We start from the raw sequence: 22,533 nt of genomic DNA on the forward strand, positions 1-22,533 counted from the left end.
CCTGACACTGCTTCTTGTCGTGGACCTTACTGGTATTTCACTGAGTGAAGGAGGTGAGATGATTGTTTCAGGTCAGATGGAAAATTGTATCTGATTGGTTAAGCCAGAATACATTCAGATGTACACTTCCTGTCACATTTAACTCCTCCGGTGCTTTGTAAAATGTATTACCTCTCTTTCATCTTCTATTGCAATTGATTGTTCAATTTTTACTTTTCACTCAATTTATGTCAATAAAAAAGATATTATATTGGGTCTTATGTTACTAATTCATCATAATTTGCATTTCAGAGTCAGAACTCTACATTTTGTCTCCTGTAGAGCTCAAAAGCATCTTGAACCAATGCCCCGTACCCAAAGAAGATCAGAATGAATTAATATGGGTATTTTTATGTAGCAAATTTAATCAGCATTAATGACATATGTTAATAGAAATCACACATGTCAACTCCGTAGTGGAGCCAGAGGTAAATCCAGAATGATGGCGAACTACAAAATTTTAGACATGATTTGCTTTCTAATTAGAAATAGGCATTCTTTCTTTGCATCCGCTAGCTTGGCAAAACCTAAAATCCCAATCAGGGATAATGGGTATATATTTAATGGTCAAGACAGGCCTTCTTTATCTGACTTGTTGAAAAATTTGATGCATTGTTTTAAAATCTGAGTCACAGTGAAATGAAAGATTGAAATTTTGTTTTAAGATTTCTAAATACAAAGAAAAGAGAAATGCCATTTAAGCAGAGTGTGTAATATCTCACCGCTAGATGTCAATAGACTGCAGTGAATTGAATGTTGTTTTCTTACTCCTATGAATTCAAGTGCATAATCTAAGCTAGAGTGGCCACAATAGGACAAACACATTTTAGTGAGGCAATAAAGATCAAACTCTTAAACTGTTCTCCATAACACCCACACTTGGTAGGCCCCCCCTTTAGGTGTGGTGGTCCGCAATTGCCCCTGCCGACCTACATAAGGGGAATTGGGGTTGTTGTGAGTTAGTTTTGTGGTGTGATGTGGTGCGGCTGACAGCCGAGAGCTGGAGCCAGAATAAATAAAATGGCTCTAACACCGAATCTGTGGTCCCGCCGTGTCTCAGTTACGCCACATTGGTGCTGAAATCCATGAGGCAGACGGCAGGCCCATGAGAGAGCCAGAAAAGGGAGGAGCTGGCCCAGCTGGTGGCCAATATGGCGGTCATGCATTGTGAAGATTTGTGAAGAAGAAACGGTACTTTTACTCCGCTACATTTGCAAAATTTGATTTGTTACTTTTTAAAAAAATGATTAGTTTAACACATTAGATAACATGCCGCCAGTGGAGTTTCTGGTACATTTTTTACCAATCAGATGTATGACCAGTTTGAAATTGTGGCGGGCAGAGCGGCCCAAGCGTTTCAAAGTAGCGGACACACGGAAAGAAGAAACACATGAAAACATGGCAGAGTCTACGCTAGAGCTGAAGAGGATGAACACCCTCGGACTCATATACTAAGAATGTTTCTCTTAAAAGCAGTACAAAAGAACAGCTATGTCTTCAGCGTCGGTGTCTTCAGTGAGAGCCAAAACCAACCAACTTTTCAGCGTGAAACAACTCAACTCGTGTAACCTGAGGAAACGGTCTCTAAATATATTTTTAGCTGTGGTTAGCTGGATGTCAGTCTTACGTTACAGACGCTGTGTCGAGCTCGAGCTGCGAGTCATATTTTCGGTGCTACGTTGTAGTGAGATAAGTTTGTGGGTGTTTTGTGCAGCTTCGGCTGACCTTTTAACTGCTCGCTGGTTAGCTAGCGTGAGCTATAAGCTAACAGCTAGCCTGGTTAAACAAGCTAGAGTTCCACGCACATGTAAACAGCTCGTCTCTACTGCTTTAACTGTTAAAACAGAAGGCAATACTGCGGCTGACAGGGTTTATTATGTGAAACAGCAGCTTGTTTAGTTTAAACAGTCTGCATTAAGCTGGGCAAACACTGCGATTTTTTTCAGTCACATTATTCAGCTCCTGCTCAAACTGTACAATTACATCTCAGGGGTTAGAAGTTCATAGGTCACGATGCAGGTCTCACACTATACGGCCTGATGCTCTGATGCGACCTGAGTGCTCAAACCGTGCGTCCATAACATGAAGCTTATCATACAAAATCTCTCTCGCTCTCCCTCTCTGTCTTTCACTCACACCGACACACACACCACCATCAACTTTGCTAAATTACTGATGAAAAACATTGTCCAGGCAGCTGTGATTGAGCAGCAATGTCCATCCAACTCTTTTCATGGTTGTTGTAGTCGTGATAATTTTGTGAGACCACACTGAAAAGATTTTCAGTGGAAGATTTTCCAAGCTTTAACAGTCGTGGGTCGAGCTTTATTTAAATTTGCTGTGGTATGTTCAAAATTAATAACACGGATAAGACATCGTATCAAGAATGATTCCATACAAATGTCAGGACTGAACCATTGCTTTATAATAGTCTTCTTTGCAGATGTGAATCCAGCGAACAACATTTTGCATTGTAGGCAAAACTCGGGCCAATCCCCAAAATGGTTGCGCGACTGAAAAATCGTCTCAAAATGGGCCAAAAAGCACACAGTGCATGCCCAGCTTTTGGAGGCTAGCTCCAAACAAACATTTGCAGCTTGGCAGTGTATACAGCACTATAATGACCAGACCTAATTCTTTTGAAAACCATACATCTTTCCATAGGTCTCAATTTCATCAGACATCACTGACGCACAGCTGGATGAGGCCAGCACAAACAGCGGCCTATTCGACGAAGATGATGGATCCATGGGGTCAGGAAAGCCAGAAGTAGGGCTGGAGAGGTACCTTTCATGTCCATTCACTGGAGGTGTGGATCTGTTGCATGGCATTCCTCACATCAAGAAGCTGTCGATCAAAATCAGTACAGCTCTTCCTGCATCTGGCGCTTGTGAAGGAAAGCTCCAGCTGAAAGTCATGCAGGACTCCTGTTCACTCCTAAACAGTTAAAGCTTCACAGAAAGAACCTTGAGAGCAAACTGCTGCTGAAGCTTAACCATCACCTCACTGAGTGAAGAAATGGCACATTTTTGCTAAATATGCAGAAATAAATGCACACCCATACAATTTATGGTAACCGAGCTGCCTTGTATGAACATATGTTGAAGATGCCTCGCTCTAATGTTTTCTCTGAGGGTGCGGTTCCATTTGGAGCAAAAATGAATATCAAGTTTACAGCATATCGTGTCACTGGAAATTGTTTGCACTGTTTATATATTTATATTATTTACTGTAGGTATTAGTGAGAAAAGCTCTATGTTGTGAAAAACTGAAATCTGGAAATTAGAATTGTGCCTTATTTTGTTGATAATCTGTTGAAAATACTAAAATGTATATATTTATTTATTTTTGTTTGTCTGATAGCATTTATTTAAAAAATAAATTGGACATTTCAAACAGTTACTCACTACTTGAGTAGTCTTTTTGCCAAGTACTTTTTTACTCTTACTTGAGTAACTTTTTTGACGACTACTCTTCACTTTTACTTGAGTAATAATATTTTAAAGTAATGCTACTCTTACTTGAGTATAATTTTTGGATACTCGGCCCACCTCTCATGTATACTATGTATGTAATACAATGTATTACTATTCATTTAATTTGATTCATCATATTATAAATAAATAACCTGGAAAGCAAGAACAGGAAAACACAATAGGTACAATGAATGTAAAGCATCATGTTTTTAGTAAAATTACTAACAAATTCTTTGTATTTGTTTATTTTCAATATAAAAGATCAGTACTATAACCCAACCGACACACTTTCACATCCTGCATTTTACTTGAGAGTACACACTTTCTTCAGTTTCCAGTTCATCCTTCTTCTTCTTTCCTCTTGTCGTTTTCCTTCCAGAGAATTGCAGTGCAGCATAGTTCAGTTCACCTTCAATCTATGCGAAATAATAAAATTCTTATAATTACATCAAGTTGTTAGAAATCACTAAAAATATGATGCCATATTATTACTTACACTGTCATCCACAGCTTGGCTCAAGTCATCTCGCCTTGCTTGTGACGAGCTGTTTTCTGTGCATAACGGTGATGAAAGAGGAATATTATCTACTTGATTTTTATTTTTTAAAATTGGGTTTCTAACCTGGCTAATTCAATAATAACTTATTGACCTTGATAGAGTCCTACATAATGAGATGTGCAAGATGTCAGCAATATTAATAATAAAATGTATAGAAAGATATGTAAATTTACTTTTACTAATCCTATTTCTTTGAAAGTTACTTTTAATGTTAAGAAGAGCGATATTATTATGATTTTTCATTTATTTTAAACAACTTACTTTTAATTTGTTCACATGCTGCTCCTGGAGTTCGGCAACAGATGAAAATAACATTAAGAATTAGAGAAATAACCAAGCAGATTATTGCTATCACCAGTGCAATAAATGCAGAACCTGCTGTTTGCACTGCAAAAAAAAGAAAACATCTAAGGAGTGATTCTAAAAGAGATGAATATTTATCTGATATGATATATTTCATAGTCATACCCATTTCTTGTTTAGTTCCATTTCCAAATAATATCAGCCCACATGTGGCCACAGCACAATAGTAAGTCGCAGCGTTAGAGGAGCTGACATTTTTAGAAGAGCGAAAAACACAGCTCCGCTGAGCCTCAGATCTTTTCTCACATTCATGATGTCTGTTTCCTTCAGTGTAAATGATATCAGGATGAGATGCTTCTCTGAACCAGAACACGTGGTGACCTCCTGGACATGTCTTATTTTCAGCATCAGAAAATAGTGAACAGTGAAGAGTCACTGAATTTCCTGCATGGACTGTCTTCTCCTGAACAACAGTGTAGTTTGCTGTCTGGGTGTTTCCTGTTTAATACAAATGTGTTGACAAATGTGACAATAAAGCACCTTTTGAAAGCCTGAGAAAAATGGGTGTAATGCATGCTAGTCATAAAATTCTTAAGAATATATTTCACTTAAAACAATCATTAAGATCACTGCAAACATCTTCAATATAAATTGAAAGTTTAGTAGGTTTTCCAAAAATGCTTATTGACATTTTAATTGTTTTGGGTTTTTTTTTTCACATTTACAAGAGACAGCTTTAGCTGCTGAGAAAAAAAAATCACAATATTACCTTTTACTAACAAATACGTTCCGCTCCATGTAGTATCTTGGAGCCACTCTGTAAACCCACAGTGATAGATTCCCTCGTCGTCTTGATTTGTTTTCAGAATGGTCAGGTTGCTGACATTTTTATCATAATTTGCTTCCCATCTTGAGTTATCAAATGCAGGTGCAAACTTAGGTGTTGCCGATTCTTTCAGTGTCCAGATAATTTTCAGTGTGTCACCAGCTCTCTGATGGTACCAGTGGATATCTCTTCGGCCGGTCTCAGTTTTGGGCAGAACACATGTAAAGTTGACAGGTCCCCCAAGTTGAGCTGTAGTTATTGGAATGAGTGCAGCTAAATTGAAACAAAAAATATAAAAACAGTCAATAACAATAAAAAAACTGAAAAAAGAAATGTAAGACCAACCGACATATATGGAAAAAATACTTGATAGAATAAGAAAGCACTTACATACTCGATGAAGAAGAATCAGTGTAACCCAGAACAAAAACATTTTGACAGTGTCCTCTGTTAGGGATCTAATAAGTATTTCTTTGAGTGTGTAGGAGGTGGAGGAGGTAACATGGACCCTCCATGTCACACTGTCACATACATCTGATTGGTTATCACAAAACATAGACTCAGAAGGCCACTTCCTGTGACATTGATCTTGCACAACAAGTCCTCAAACTAAGCTGATGCATTGCCCATTTCTTCCTATTATTGGAAACAATTCATTAAAATGCTCCTGAATTGCCAGATTGAGCAAAAATGTTTACTTTAGAAAGTGAATGTAGGATGGTGGCACAAACATGCATAACTACACCAGGGATGGCTGTTTGAGTCTTCGTTGAATCAAATTTTATGCTTTAAACACATTTTACAAAGTTCCACTTTCTAGGTCATTAGGTGTTCCACATCCTGCACAATCTCAAAGCAAAGACTCAATGTTTATTTACAATGGCATGAGAGGGCATTAACTTTCAAACATAAATGTAGCTCTCAATAACCACTTGTCCAAGCAGACAAGCAAATAGTGACTCATCACACACATAGCAAACAAACTAAAGTGACAAATCGGGATCTCTAACACGGGTAACTGGTTAAAACATTATTACTGAATTATTTCTTAAAGTTTTAATATATATTACCATTTATATTATATTTTGTTGTGGTCTTGGTTTGTGGAGATGTGTAGCGTGTCATTTGGTCTTGTTACCCCAAGAGTTAAGCTATTCCAGGTACTCACCCATGGCAGGTGTAAAAGAAGGTAGCTGATGAGTGTTGCTGTGTTCAGTCCTGCTGTAACAATTAAGGATGCAAATAGGTAGATTAATTTTAGGTTACCCTTATATCTTTTTGTTTAAACCTGATACCACCACCGGTCAAAGTGACATCTTGAAATGTGGTTTTTGGGAAAAGCTACAAATATTTTGCAGATTTGTCAAACACATCTTCAGCCCATCAGCACAGAACATCTAAATAATCAAATAATCAAATCAAAATATCCTTTTGGGTTTTTTAATTTTTGCCATTAAATAATGGCCACAAAAACATTTTTTAGACCTGTATAAATTGGCTCTTGACCTTATTAGTACAAACTCTCATATAATCCTATTATCCTATGAAACATTTGTGACACAGGGCAGGAAAAGCCAATCAAAGATACAGACTGAGAGTTCCAGCTGTAATGCCATAAAGAACAGCCTGTTTGGCAATGGTCATTTTATTTACTTATAATGAAATGTGCTATATAATCTCAATGTGCTTAACATAAAAGATGAAAAAATAAAAATCTATTTAGGTCACCAACTCTATGAAGCTAAAAAATAACAAAATAAACTTTACAAAGAAATAAAATTCAAGTTAACACACACGATAAGTGCAAGCCTTTGAGAATAAACAGGTTTTAAATATTTTTTTTAAATTAGATCCATTAAAAAACACCCTCAACAGACTCTTGGAAAACATCTCCCTGTTCTCTAAGGTGCCTCTCTGCTTCTTGCTACTCTGTCTTTCTTTTCCATTTCGGTGCAAGTGTTCAGCTGGGAGATATATGATTGGCTGGGTAGCTTTCTTTCATTAATGTAGCAGTGATGTCCATTTTCACATTTAAAATGAAGAAAACTGATATGATTGAGATGAGATGAGATGAGATAGCCTTTATTTGTCAGTTGCAGGTCTTTTGCCGACCGTACATACAATACACAAACATCACATTGGGGAGACAGGTCAGGCTAGGTAGCGAGGAAAAAAACATCCAAATGTGTAACACAGAAGGATAATACAGGAATGCACAGATATCAACACACCATAGCACAATAAACACAGACAGCAACATGGGAAAGAGTTCCAGTGTGTACATCTGATCTGGGACCGCTGCAATCTTCGACTGCGCCTCCAACTGACCCGATGTCCACATCAGAGGGGAGGTAAGCATTGGAGGTGGCGTTGGATCCGGGGTAGGGAGGGTGATGTGTCAGGAGTGCTTATCAGTATCAGTGTATGTGTGCGTGTGCGTGTCCATAGTTCAGCTGAGACAGTGTCCTTCGCCCTGCCAGGCTAAGTAAACAGTCTACCAGCCAACCCAGGTGACCTTGCATGGAATGGGAAGGAACAGACTCAACACAGTCGTTATCAGGGTGTTTTGTTCAGCTCCGGCCTTGCAGCTGGCGCCAAAGGGGTATCCGCATAACTGATGTTATTTTTTACTTTAGTGCGAACAGCTCATATGAATTTCAAAGCAGTTCTACAGTCCAACACTGGTCTCTCAATCTCCCGTTGGAGAGCCGCGAGCTTCGCCATACTTGCGTTCTATGATGTTGTCATTTCTTGTGCTCAAGGAGCCGATTCTGAGACCTCACGGCAGTGTGCCTCCCCGAGATGTCATCCGATTTGTGCCCAGAGATGTTATTCCGGGCTAGCCCTTCAGAGATGTATCCAGTCTGCAGTCAGAGATCTTATTCTGAGTATTCACAGCACCCGTAGCCTCTCCAAGATCTTATCCGTGCTGACTCAATGAGCCCATTTTGAGAAACTCACGCCTCTCCCACCATTCCAATCCCAGCGGGCAGCCTTGTGGGGATTTGAACAGCCGGTTCCGCTTCCTTAATTCTTCGATAAGTCAGGGCCAAGCCAGCTCCGATCCGCCAGAACCCTGTTACCATGGTTCCGAATAGGTAGATATCTTCAGCACTCAGGCTCACCCGAGCCCAAACTTCTCGTTGAGAAGGGGTGTCGATTGCATTTAGGGACCAGTTGATCCAATCCATAATTCCTCTTTTAGGTTTTAGAGAACAGACTGTGAGTGAGTGTTCCAGGTAAAATACAAAAAAACCCCACGAGACTAGACAAGGACATAAGCAGGGAAGATAAGGGAGAAGAGAAAAAGTCCGTCCGCCTCCTCTGAGAGCCAAAGAAGAAAAATTGGTCATTATTATACAGAATAGATATATAAAATGTAAACCAACACAGATGTACAACTAAATATGTTTTCATAACAACAGTGATCAGTGAAGTTTTACCAGAAGGTTAATCATTTATTAATAACATACATGTGTAAGTGGGAATTGATCTATATGCATACTAAATGAAAACAATTCAAAAATCCAACACGTTTTGACATCTTTACATTAAAAATTAACATTAGCAAAGATAAGTAAAAGAAATTATACTTGCATGTAAGTCTAAATGCTTTAACATTTTAGGAAACATAAAGTTACAAATGTAACTTTTGTGAATTTAGCTTGGTTTTTGCTGTGTCACATTTGTATTAAATTTGTCTGAATTTTTTTGTTGAAAGAAGTTTTAACTTTTCAACCGATGATTAAAAAAAATCACATTTCAGCTTCTTCTCAGCCAGTCTTATATTTTCAGTTCTTCCAGCTTCTTATAGTTCTTTAACTGCCTCTTTAAAGTTACAACAGCAATTCAGCCTCCAGCTGTCCATCAAACAGAGAGGTACATCTCTAAGCTATACAGGATATCAAGCAATATATTTCAGCAGTTTTGTTCACTTGTTGTATGTCTTCTTTGATCTGACCCAGCCATCAGGTGCATGGCAGTCTTGGCCACAGAATCTTCACCCTGAATCACGTGTCTGTACCATCAGAGTCTGGCTTTGCACTTTTGTGTATGAACCTGGATTCTGTGATACATAGGACTCTGGAAACTGTGGGTTTTATGAAAAAAGGGAACCTCAATTCAGAAAGGCCTGACTGGTATAAGTCACAAATGCACATTTCAGAACTGATAACCCATAAGCTGGACAGAAAATGAGGGAACACCAAAGTGTTTCCAGGCCAGTCGAGAGATATAATCTCTCCAGCATGTCCTGGGTCTGCCCCGGGGCCTCCTCCCGATGGGACATGCCCAGAACACCTCACCCAGGAGGCATCCTTATCAGATGCCCGAACCACCTCAACTGGCTCCTTTTGATGTGGAGGAGCAGCGGCTCTACTCTGAGCCCCTCCCGGATGGCTGAACTTCTCACCCTATTTCTAAGGGAGAGACCAGCCACCCTTCGGAGGAAGCTCATTTCCACTGCTTGTATCCGCGATCTCATTCTTTCACTACCCACAGCTCATGACGATAGGTGAGGGTAGGGAGGGTAAATTGAGAGCTTCCCTTTTACTCTCAGCTCTCTCTTCACTACAACAGACCAGTACAGCGTCCGCATGATGGCAGCCACAGCACCAATCTTTCTGTCCATCTCCGACTCCCTTCTCCCGTCACTCGTGAACAAGACCCCAAGATGCTTAAACTCCTCCACTTGGGGCAAGAACTCATCCCCAACCCGGAGTGAGCACTCCACCCTTTTCCGGCTGAGGACCATGGCCTCAGATTTGGAGGTGCTGATTATCATTCCTTCACACTCAGCTGCAAACCGTTCCAAGGTGAGCTGGAGGCCATCACCCAAGTGAAAGCCTTCTGCCGCTTGGCTGCGTCTAGAAATTCTGTCCATAAAAACCATACCATTTGTGTGGTTGTCAAACTTCACATAATCCATCCTTGTGATGACTTTTATGGCAAGTAATCAGAGTACTATAGAGTACAAGGGTGGGGCACCTGCAGGTCAGCCATTGCTGTATTGATGTACAGAAAGAACTGTAGGTAAAATCAGGCTGTTCCTTGGTGCACGCCTATGATAATGGGGAAAGCAGCAAGATCCCCACAGGAAATTTTACTGATTGGTAAATTAATTGTACTCACAGATATTTAGTCATAGCTGAAATTGTCAACACCGAGGGATTTTTCTAGAAAATGCACCTTTATGTGCAGTGTATCAACACAAAAACAGACAAAAAAAAGTTTCACACACAAACTAAAAAACTGGGCTGGACAAAATTATTGGCACCCTCAACTTAATATTTGGTTGGGTGCTCTTTGGAAAAAAATCAATCAATCACTTCCAATAACCATCAACAAGCTTACTCCATGTCTGAACTGGAATTTTCGACCATTCTTTTTTGCAAACTACTCAAGATCTCTCAGATTTGAAGGGTGCCTTCTCCCAACAGCATGTTTAAGATCTCTCCACACTGTAAAATCTAATATTGTGTTTAACCTCCTAGGACCTGGTGTCCACATATGTGGACATCACATTTTGGGTTATTTAGACCAAAATACTCAATTTTGCTCTATAATGGCTTGATATCCACTTACGAGGACATTATACAGCTACTGTTCTATTGAAATTTTAAACGAATATCCTCATATATGGCTCTTGTTTTTTCTTAAAAACAAAGATAAGGTAAAAAAAAAAATGTTTTTACATTCATCGGGCCCCAATGTGACCAAATATCAAAGAGAAATTAAAAATGCATGCCGTGGAAAGGTTCGGGTCTTAGGAGGTTAATTAAAAATATTAAATAGGCTGAACTCAATTTTTATCCATTTGTTATTAGAACTAGATTTAAATAAGTTACCAGTACTTTTTAGGCAAAAACGCTGATAAACTCAATTTATTTGAGTTTTTTTAACTTAGAAAAACTAAGTAACCTGCCTGATTTTGTTTAAACAATTATTGCACACAATGAAATCCAATAAACTTCATTTCACTTCTTAAAAATCACTGTGTGTGTCTCCTATATGATATATTTAACTGACATTTTTTATTGTAACAGCCAACGATTTATACAGAAAAATAATGACTATTAACAAGGTTGCCCAAACTTTTGCATCCCACTGTAGCTGCTTTGTTTCTGTTTCACTCTCTTCTGCAGGAAGTTGGTCTTGCAGTACTTTTTTTTATCTACTTTAAAGAGACAAGTGGAATAAAACTATATAACTGTTGTAATAATATGTATAACTGAACAGCTTATAAGAGCTGTGGAACAGGAAGGAACAAGTGCACATCACACTGTGACAGTTTTTCCTTTTCTTTGGTTTTTCTTAGCTGCTGGCAGAAGCAGGGAGATGCTAATCATGTATCCCTTCCTGGTATCCATGGCAATGTCTTCAAATGTTTGTTATATTATTAACCATACTTCTGAAGTCTTATTTTCCTACACACCTCACTTGTATAGTTGGTGATAGTTGGTTGTAAATGCTTGTTGCTTAAAATCGCAAAAAAGAAACAATATTTGTGCTCTGCATTAAAGTAAAACTAAATCATTTTGGTTTGTCTATATAAAAAGAGTCTTGCAGCTGCTTTGTCATATCATATCCTGTTAAAGGGCACAGTGAGCTCTGTTCTCAGTAAACAGCTTCAGTGGTTGGTCAAAGAGTGGAGAAATGGCCCACCAAAGCCTTTGTCTGTCAGTGTAGTTGTTGCATGTGGCTTTGCTTGTTTTGTTTTTTTGTCAAGAGAACAATGCAGAGGGCCTTTAGAAAGTGCTTTTAGATAGATAAAAGATCAAATGTTATTCATTTGATTTAATATTTTTAAACATTTCTAAACAATGACATTAACCTTTTTAACCACATTAAATATCAAACTCAAAAATATCTCATGTGTGGAAAGTTGTGGCGGACCAAACACATTCGTCTGCCAGGAGCTGCACCCTGTTACTGCAACACTGCCACTTCATTAGGTACACTTGTTCACTCTAGCTGCGCTCCGAAAGAAATTTGTCATGCAGACTTAGGCAGCCAGGGATCTGATCACCAAGCTATTGATTATTAGATCTCCTGACTACAACCACCTCTAACAATTCCCACTTTGTGATAAGGCTTTTGGATGGTGGCGTCAGAATTTGTCTTTAAAAAACAGGTGTGGATCCATCCTGCCTTGTATCATTGGTTCTGGTTATTGGTGGTTGTGTAATGTTGTGAAGGATGTTTTCTTAGAACTCCTAGTAATAATTGAGCATTGCTTAAACACCACACAGCCTACTTAAATATTGTTGCTGATCATGCCCATCTCTTTATGACCAGCATATCCATTTTATGATGGATGCTTCTGGCAGAATAATCTGCTATATTCAAACAATCTCAAAAACCTGTCTCTTGAAACTGTCAATGAGTTTGCTGTGCTCAGATGGCCGTGACTGTCACCAGATCTTAATCCAATGAGTACCTGTGGGATGGAACTGCTTCATGCTGTAATGTTAATAAGCACCAAAGTCTATGAGGAATGCCTGCAACAGCATCTATACGGGGTAATTAATAATAATAACTGGAATAAAGACAGTTTGGAAAGCAACTTAGTGCTAGTAAGGTGTAACTATTTAAACTATTTAAGTCCTTTGGCAAAACGACTGTCTGTCTGCAAGTTTCTGTTTCTCTTACGTTGTCTCTAACTGGACATGGTATGATGCCAAAAATATAAAGACTGTTCTCACAACAATTGGATCTCTTTAGCATCAGTTGTTGCACTGATATATCTCATGTGCTCTCTATACTATGACAAAAACAATGCACATGAGAATTAGTAAAACTGCTAAGATTTATGTTAAGATTAAGAAGGCTCTACGACTTCCACTATGGGCCATGCTTAAAGCTGTGGTTGAGAGGAAGTCACGTAACAGTCTGCTCATCTTCAATAATATATCAAAATAAAATCAAAGAAATTAAAACGGTGATCTTTTAAGAGAGAGCGTGAGAGAGAGAATGAAAAACATGGAGGACAATGTGGAAATGACGAGAAGGAGCATAGTTTTATTATTATTCATTTTATTATTAAAATGACTGCCTAACTTTTCAGAGTTTTCTGAGATTAAAACTAAATTTAAATCACAATACTAAATACAAGGCAAAAACTGCATATTACACAATATATTGTTATAATATATTGTTCAGATATTACATGAACATTTTCAGAAGTGCAACAGAGGCCCTGTGGTGTTTATGGTGCTACATTGTCCCACATATTTTCAGCAATTTCCATCCATCCATCCGGTTCCGCTTGTCCTTTTCAGGGTCGCGGGGGGCGCTGGAGCCTATCCCAGCTGTCATAGGGCGAGAGGCGGGTACACCCTGGACAGGTCGCCAGTCTGTCGCAGGGCCAACACACAGGGACAGACAACCATTCGCACTCACGTTTATTCGCACATTCACACCTAGTGACAATTTGGATTATCCAATTAACCTATCCCCTCAAGCTGCATGTCTTTGGACGGTGGGAGGAAGCCGGAGTACCCGGAGAGAACCCACGCAAGCACGGGGAGAACATGCAAACTCCACACAGAAAGACCCCGGCCTGATGTTGGAATTGAACTCAGGACCTTCTTGCTGTGCGGCAACAGTGCTAACCACCGTGCTGCCCATTTTCAGCAATTTCCACAGGTGAATTGTTGATCTGCTACAAATCTCTCACACCAGTGTAGACTGTCTCCTCTGCTTTCCTGGAACTCATTTGCTCCACTTTGTCAGTTTTTCTCCAGGTGAAAGTTGTTGATGAATAAACCACTGAATCTTCAACTGTCTGTAGAAAAATTGAACATTCATCAACACTAAAGGTCTTGACTATAAATGATTAGAAGTATTTACCTATTAATTTCCCCATTACTTTTCTGACATACACCCTACCTGCTGACTCTGCTCCTCACCACTGACTGTTCCAACATCTGTTTGAAACACAGAAGTTTTAGCTAAAAGATGCTTTAGGCTGACTGAAACAAACCAATGATATGAAACGTGACGTTAGCTTTTGCTAAATACCTTTAGATCTGACTGACGAAAGGGGAAAGTTGTATTACCTTTACAACAATTACATGTTTTCTTCTTGATGGTATAAATGAGGTAGGCGATAACAACCAGACTTGTAACCAAAACAGCACATAACAGAAAGATGGCTGTAGTGGCCTTCTGCAAATTCCATGTGGTGAGTTCTAGAAAAATACATGCACCATGGAATGTGAATTTTGGTATCATTAAAAACTGATATCAGTGCATAATAATCTATTCTAAATAATAAATAATAAAATGTTAAAATTTACCTTTAACATCCAGTCTTATTCCATTACCAAAAATGATCTGTCCACATGTGGCCACAGCACAGTAGTACGTCCCGGCATCAGAGGAGCTGACGTTCTTGGAGAAGCTGTAGACACATTTCTGTGTGGAGGAAGCCTCTTGAATCTTCTCACATTTATCACTGTTTTCATTTGGATAAATTGCATTAGGATGAGATTTATCAGATCTAACATTGAACCAAAACACACTGTGATTTCGAGGACATGTTTTGTTCTCGGAGTTAGAGAAAACTGAACACTGCAGAGTCACAGGGTTTCCTGGATGGACATGATCAGAAGGAAACACTTGAATGGTATCATTGATAGTTGGTTCTAGTCCTGGAAAATATAAAAGAAGAAATAATTAACATGTTCTACCCACTTTTTAACTAACAAAAAAAGAAAAACAAAATTTCACGTTGAAAAAAACCCCCAAAGTAATTCAATTCACCTTTAATCCTCAGAAATGTTCCCTTTAAAAATGTCATAGCAAGCTGCCTGACTTTTATGCAGTAATAAAGACCAGTATCACTTTGATTAACTTCAATTATTTCCAGAATAAATGTTCCAGGTTCTTGTTTTGTCGTAATATGAGGAGTCTTGTTAACACCAGCATAATCAAAGGCAAATGTTCCTCCCAAGAATTCAGGCCAGCTTCCAGAAACAATCCTGATCCAATACAAGGTTGCTTCATAATCAGACGTCGGGCGTGCACATGTCAGGGTCGCATTTTCTCCAACACCAATAGTCTTTGTTCCAAAGAACAGATCATCTGTGCATCCTGAAGATAAAATGAAGCAGATGAGTTAACAATAAATTTCTGGAGTTAAATTGGGAAAAAAAAAGCTGACTCTAAACTTACGACAAACTTTGAAGCTCAATAGTGTGCAAAATATGATCAGCATTTTCTGATTAATCCACTTCTAGTTCATTTCCATTTAAGCATACTATAGCAAGGGGTATCTTAATATAATCACATTAAATGGGAGGGAACAATTTCAGAACAATTTGATTGGCTGTTCGTCAAGTTGGTGCTTTGCTGTACTACCACAGTGGAAATAATATCAACCATCTTTCCGGTCTAAACAACTGAAACAACACCAACAGCACAGTTTTCTTCATGGTGGGTTTCTGTAACTCACACAAAGTGAACATGAGAGATGATATGGTGACTAAAACATTATAAAACTGCCTGTAAATACTTTGACTTAATCCCTACTAATATGGTTAAACTGTGTACCATAGATCACCATTATTAACTTCGATAACATAAATTAGAGACCGTAGTGTTCTCAGCTTCCAAAATTTACTTTAAGGTTGAGTCGTGATTGGCATTAATCTTAAAGCTATGAAACTACTACTTACGGTACTTTTACATTTATCATAATTTTATTATTTATCATTGACTTCAGGACTTAGTCATGCAAAATAAGTCATAGAAATAATTGTCAAAAACACTGGATTACATATTTTCAAAAAACCATCTCAAATGCCAATTATGCTCATTTCTTTCATAAATTACATCCACATACGTATATATTTGAGTGCAATTAAGTTCAGTGTGAATGGATTACCAATGATGACCAGTTTAATTCCACTTACACATGTAGTGCAAAAGTAGATGTCCATGCTACAGTATTGCTTCATGCTGTTGTTAAAGCCATATGCTCAATCACCATGAGAAATGGCAAGAAACAGTGGTGGTGGATGGTCGTTATTTGATGAACATAAGTTACTCAGGTGGCATGTATAATTCAAATTTATGGCTATGAATGAGACTTTATCATTAAATAAAATTGACATGCTGTTTCATGAGGGGCATAAAGGCTGAAAACAGGTCAGTTTTGCCCTTTGGTAAGTGGTTTCCAAGCAAAGAGAGAGTTTCATAATATATCATGCATAATTTACCTTTAACAATGACAAATTAGATGTTATTTTTGTGAAAGAAAAATGATAGCATGCTTTAAATGGTACTAAAGGTGCATAAATGCTAAAACAATGGTCATCTTAACAAGTTGCTAGGTAAATGGCCTGTATCTGTATAGCGCTTTACTAGTCCGTAAGGACCCCAAAGTGCTTTACACATCCAGTCATCCACCCATTCACACACACATTCACACACTGGTGATGGCAGCTACATTGTAGCCACAGCCACCCTGGGGCGCACTGACAGAGGCGGTAGTTGCTAGGCAACATAATGATATCATAATTTCTGATATAGTTAGGAATCTTCATGGGCAAAAGATTGTGAAGTTTAATTGCTGAACTCTGGATGGTCTGAGAGAAGTTGCTTACCACTTACCCAGTTCACTTTGATAAAAATACAAATAATTATTACCTAAATACCTAAACTGCTATTTGATCTTTGGCACAAACAGTTCAGTCAGTTAGCTCCCTGTAATTTTCTGAGACAATCCTGTGGTCACATCTTCTATGTACACATAGTCATATGTATATTGACTGCTACAAACACATAAGGTAATAACTTACAATTATAGATTGTGACTTTTTCATGCCTTACATCTTTTGCATGTTCTCATAACAGTACTTGCACCGGAAACTCACAACGATACCAATAAACAGGAGTGCTGATGAAACACTTCTGTGTTTGAGAGTTCAAACAAGGCCATGAATACAAAGGGGTTTTTCATCTCATCTCTGTTTGAGTCTCAAGTAACTGATCTTGTACCACTGGTGGAAGGTTGAATACAACTGTATAATTAATATGAATAATTATTTCAAAACAAGCGGCCAAAGGGTATGTGAGAAAGGGAAATACATAGAGACCTGCTCAGTCATGCTGTGATCACTCTTAATCACATGTCACTGTGGGCAATGGGGAAGGTGTTCATCATTCACTTCTCTTAACTTTGTCTTTCCTTTTCTTTCTTTTAGAAATTGACTTTTAATTGGTTGCCAAACTGTAAACTATACAGTAAGTTTGGCAACTATAAAGCCTCACCAGAGATCAGTGTGTTTAACCCAGAGCTGTAACAGACATCCATCCAGTTTAAATCAATTATCAATTAAAAATAAAACTAACATCACCACATTTGGACAGTTGAATGTGTTTTTTAAACAATGTTCCAACTTAACAAACACGTACAGCTGAAATGATCTATTCCAACTGTTCAACTCAACCTGGCCTGCTGAAGTGCAGCTCTTCTCTCACTTCATGTCTTGTGAAAGATCATACTGAGATCTGTTCTGAGTAAACAACTTCAGCAGTCAAAGAGCACAGAAACAGCCCACCACAACTTTTGTCTGTCAGTGTAGCTGCTGACTGTGTATCTGCTCATTGTTCTCTCAACTTGTAGGAGAGAAATCAAAGAAACCATAGCTGAACAATATTTAAATGGAAGATATCAGATAGTGGCATTATTATAGAATAGAATAAATACAATAGAATAGCCCTTTATTGTCATTGTTAATGTACAACAAAATTGTGTGTGCAACTGTGCAAGAATAAAATATAAATAGTAAGCTGGCAGGAATGAATAACAAACGGGAGAAATACATACAATCAAGAGGAATATGCACAAAACAAGAAAGGCACACGAGAGACAGCAGGTTGCAAAGTGCTTGGAGGTAGTGCAAAGGACTAAAGTCTTTGTGTGAATGGCCTGAATGATGAGGTTACTTAGACCATGGCTCAGATTGGTCAGGTGGGTGGGAAGGGGTGGGGTGTATATGTGGAGGGAGGATGGGGTGGGTCGGGTGGATAGTGTTTCGTGGGTCTGAATGTTTGTAAATCTGGAGGTGTGGGACCTGATTGACCTTAGGTGCCTACCAAAAGGCACTTGGTCAAACAGGTGGTGAAGGATCACCTTTGATGGCTCAGGTTGTCCGGAGACAGATCTGAACGTGTCCTCCAGGGAGGCCAGTTCTCCTTCTGCCAGGCTTCCTGGTCTCAGTTGCGGCCCTGTGTACCAAGCACCCAGGCAGAAGGAGAGCACGCTCTCCACCAGCGACTTCTGGGCCAGGTTATTCTTCCACAGGACAGGGAGGATGAGCAGCTGCTGCTGGGCCTTCTTAATTAGAGCTTTGGTTGTTGTGGGTCCAGGTGAAATGATTGGGAGACCAGTGAGTAGGAAATCTTTGACCCAGGAGGAGATGCAGGGATAATCTGAAGCTGGTCCAGTTTGGTGGTAAGGATGTCTGGGATTAAAGTGTTGAATGCTGAGCTGTCATCCATGAAGAGCATCCTTACATAGCTCTTTGTGTTCTCCAGATGGCTCAGCGATCTGTGAAGGGTGATGGAGACAGTGACAGCATCCTCTGTGGGCCTGTTTGCTCTGTAAGCAAACTGGTGGGGGTCGAGGGAGGGGGCTAGGCAGGCTCTGATGTGCTGAGCAGTATCCGTTTAAAACATTTCATAGCTAATCTTCTCCAGACTTCATGTTTGTAGAGGGAGAGTGGGTTGAGCTGAAGGTGTGTGCGTGTGTTGGATGCTTGGATGAATGTCTACACCTGATAGGGCTGGTTGTCTGTGAGGAAGCTCTCTATTCTCATCTCGTAGGCCTCTTTTAGTTAATTAAAAAAAAATGCACCACACTTAAGTTGACAGTCAAAAACCTGCACTATTTGTGTATGTTGCTCTGTCCATCACCATTACTCAGATTGTGAGAAAAATGTTTTAAGAAATTCACAAAAGTTGACACTCTGGACCTTTAGGAGGAGAACGCTACTCTTAATCGAGTGTAACTACTGGCAAGGACGACAACAAAAAAGCCAATGTAATGTAATGCAAATAATTTTCTCCTGGTTTGCCGTTAATATTTAACTGCAAATTAGTTTTTAATAAACAATACAATGTGTTATTTATTTCAAAGCAGCTTACATTGACTGAGAGGTTTCCAAAATGCAAACTTCAAAGCTAATTAACATCAAAAATAACAACTATATCAATTTAAACACAATCAATATTACGTAAAATCTTCAAGAAATAATTAGTGAGTTGAATTTTGGGTTTAATATGGCTTTAATATCATTGCATAACAGTATGTTTGTCTGTTAAGAAAGAATAGAAGCTTTCTAGTCACTAATTTCTAATCTGAAGAAGAAGCAAATTAGGAAAGACTTTTTTTCCATGGACAATAAGGAGATTAATCTGTGTCTGTGATTTTAACACAGACTATTTATAACTGTTTATTAATTTGTACAAAAAATGCATACATATACAAATGATTATTGTGAAACATCACAATAAAAACATTTTATTTTTCAAACTTAAAAACATTCAGTGGTTTGCATCTGTTGTTTATTTATCATCTTTGCATGTAAGATATGACAAAAACCTAAAAAATACAATTTATATTTTCTTTCAGTTTGTCCAAATGATAAATTAAATTTATACAAAACACTTTGTATAAATATTTGTATCCACATTGATGAGTTTGATAGATGTCAATCCAGTACAAGGGCCCTGGCATCGGTGTAGATGCACCCTGCAGGTTTTGTATCTGTTGTCCTTGATTTGCTCACTTTTTTAAAAGTTGCTAGAGAATAAACCACAGAGTCCTCATCTACCTAAGGAGGCATCACATATTAATATTTACACATACAGACATTAAAATATTCTCATAGCTCAGAGTTATATTTTATATTTATATCTTTACCTGCAGATTTTCCTGACCACCATTTCCAATGACATTTGTTTGCAGGCCAACAGCAGCTATATTGTCATATAAAAGCAGAGAACTGAAATTAGTTTACTTTTGCAAGTATTATTTGATACATTGATGCACAGTATGAGTGACTGCTTACCATTACAATCCATATATGGTTGCGTCTTCAGGTTCTTGATTGAATAAATTAGAGAGGCTATAACAATCAGACTTATAGCCAAAGCAGCACATAAAAGATAGAGAACTGTATTGTTCCTGTTGACTGCTGACACAAAATGAAAATAATTAGCCTTAAACATTATTAAAATGGTTGTTAAAAGTATTTTTTAGTTATTTGATTAATCATGTTTAGATTAATATTAGATTCAAAACTAAAATCAAATCAAATGCACAAATATTATAATTTTCTCCATTATATTAAAATATGATGCACTCGCCTTCAGTATCACCTTTTGTTGTATCTTCAGAAAATGACTCCACACATGTGGCCGTGGCACAGTAATACGTCTGAGAATCAAAGGTGCTGAAGTTTCTCAAGTAGCTGGAGAAGCATTTCGTTGTTGATAGTCCATCCAAGTTCTTTTCATATTCAGCTCCACCATTTGTATGAGTATGATTCAAACTGGAGTGAAATTTATGTGATTTAGCATTCAAACAAAACACAGTATCAGCTGCTGGACATGCTTTATCCTGGCAGTCATGGAGGACTGAACACTGCAGCATGAATGTAGGTTTCTCATGGACGGGATCAGATGGAGGAGCTGTAGTGAAAGCTGGTTTTGGTCCTGACAAACACATCAATCATTCATGTTTATTAAAAAACAAATTACAAATTAAATTATGTAAACAGTCCTTTTATTTACACATGAATAAATGTGTAAACACAAGCAAAAAGTAAACTATGTAAAGTCCCAAATTTTTGTAGGACCTAAAGGTGTTTTTGTGTACTTACCTTCAACTTTCAGGAATATTCCATTCAAAATTTTAAAGTCTTGTTTTCCTGTTTTCATACAGAAGTAAACTCCTGTATCACTTTGCCGTGCTTTTGTAATATAGAGAACAAATGCTCCAGTTTCTGTTGCAGTTCTAATGCGCTGATCAACACTCTCAAAGCTAAATGACCTTCCTAAGATTTTAGGAAAGTCTCCAGAAACAAGCTTAATCCAAAACAAGGTTCCTACTTCCCTACGGGGGCACGTCAGTTTCATCTCCTTTCCAACAGGAACAATCTTTGTCTCGAAAATCTGTTCATCTGAGCCACCTGAGGAAAAAATCATACCTGTCAGTATGATCCAACACACAGAATCACCCGAATCCTCTTCTAAGTTTTCTGACTGTAACACATTTTTAGTACAGGCAATCTACATATACTTACGTCCAATACTAAGCATCAGATATAAATAAAATATATTCCTCATTTCTGGTCTTTCCTCTTGGTACTGCTGTATTAAAAACCTGGTGAAATGATTTGTCTAAATATAATCACATGAAGTGGGAGGAAACTATTTCAGAAGAACCTGATTGGCTTCTCGTTGTGTTGGTATTCCACTGCGTCGTGGAAACAACATCAACCACCTTTCCAACCTAAGCACATGAAACAACACCAATTGTAGGCTCTGTCATCTTATGTTTGGTTCTTGTTGCGGGTTTCTCAAACTGAAACTTATAGAAAGATAAGAGATAGCAGATTTGTTTATATTGTATCACCTGGAAAGAAATGTACAAAAAACATTTTTTTAGGTCCTTTCTGCTGATCGACACAGTGGTGCAAGTGCAATGTTGACATACTTCAAGGGGGAACTAGACCCTGTCTTAAAGAACTGCCTGTGTTCCCACCACATTTGTCCAGGTTTCCTCACAGACAGGTACTTGATGTTCTTTGAAAGACTGAAATGGTAAAATCACATACAAGTGATTATAAGGAACAGAGGTCATACAAAGGTCACAATGTATCCAGTCTGAGGTTACCTTGACACAGACATTAAATCTGCACCCACAACCACACTGCACTGTAAGGCAACAAAAGAATCTATAAACTACCCTCATGGCCGGACCTTAATCCACGAGGCCTGGCTGGGCCTACACAACCTGGGCCTACAGCTTGCAGAGATGGTTAGGGGTCTGGTGCTTTGTAGATCAGGAAGGAGTCAAGGGCGGAGGACCTGGTGGTCCAATCCCCAATTGACAAATATGGCTATGCTGACAATAAACATAGATGAACAAGTTAGAATCCATTTATTCTAAAATAGATAACTCTAAACTAACTGCAAAGTTAACTAAAACAGATATCAGAAGTTGGGTGTCATAAGCTTATAAAAGCACTGGGCGTGTCAATTCAGTGGGTGCAGAAAACACAGTCCAAGGTCCACTCACACCCACTTGATCATCT

General features: G+C 38.4%; 3 protein-coding genes across 5 annotated transcripts; all 3 read right to left on the minus strand.

The window, feature by feature from the left end:
• Positions 1-3,791: 3,791 nt before the first annotated feature.
• On the minus strand, positions 3,792-5,746 carry LOC146581524 (uncharacterized). 2 transcript variants are annotated; one of them, XM_085283433.1, is made up of 6 exons: positions 5,594-5,746; positions 5,147-5,476; positions 4,543-4,875; positions 4,336-4,461; positions 4,012-4,067; positions 3,792-3,931 (listed from the first exon to the last, which is right to left on the minus strand). In XM_085283433.1, the coding sequence occupies exons 1-6, from the start codon at positions 5,634-5,636 to the stop codon at positions 3,806-3,808; spliced, it is 1,014 nt and encodes a 337-aa protein (XP_085139559.1). In that variant the 5' UTR covers positions 5,637-5,746; the 3' UTR covers positions 3,792-3,805. The 2 variants fall into 2 exon arrangements, with proteins under 2 accessions (XP_085139559.1, XP_085139552.1); XM_085283426.1 differs by having other exon boundaries at positions 5,147-5,746.
• Positions 5,747-13,261: 7,515 nt separating this feature from the next.
• Positions 13,262-15,447, minus strand: LOC146581525 (uncharacterized). 2 transcript variants are annotated; one of them, XM_085283487.1, is made up of 6 exons: positions 15,380-15,447; positions 14,969-15,298; positions 14,503-14,856; positions 14,263-14,394; positions 14,093-14,130; positions 13,262-13,984 (listed from the first exon to the last, which is right to left on the minus strand). In XM_085283487.1, the coding sequence occupies exons 1-6, from the start codon at positions 15,420-15,422 to the stop codon at positions 13,916-13,918; spliced, it is 966 nt and encodes a 321-aa protein (XP_085139613.1). In that variant the 5' UTR covers positions 15,423-15,447; the 3' UTR covers positions 13,262-13,915. The 2 variants fall into 2 exon arrangements, with proteins under 2 accessions (XP_085139613.1, XP_085139611.1); XM_085283485.1 differs by having other exon boundaries at positions 13,262-13,988.
• A 4,169-nt stretch (positions 15,448-19,616) lies between these two features.
• On the minus strand, positions 19,617-21,575 carry LOC146581526 (uncharacterized). Its single transcript, XM_085248988.1, has 6 exons — positions 21,520-21,575; positions 21,097-21,405; positions 20,594-20,929; positions 20,284-20,406; positions 20,136-20,191; positions 19,617-20,046 (listed from the first exon to the last, which is right to left on the minus strand). Exons 1-6 carry the CDS (start codon positions 21,560-21,562, stop codon positions 19,924-19,926), a joined length of 990 nt encoding a protein of 329 aa, XP_085105114.1. The 5' UTR covers positions 21,563-21,575; the 3' UTR covers positions 19,617-19,923.
• Between the last annotated feature and the right edge of the window lie 958 nt (positions 21,576-22,533).

This window comes from Mchenga conophoros, linkage group LG2 (genome assembly GCF_057382185.1).
Source record: "Mchenga conophoros isolate Kocher_MC1m ecotype Shallow Benthic linkage group LG2, M_conophoros_male_GT1.1, whole genome shotgun sequence".
Classification (NCBI taxonomy): Eukaryota; Metazoa; Chordata; class Actinopteri; order Cichliformes; family Cichlidae; genus Mchenga; species Mchenga conophoros.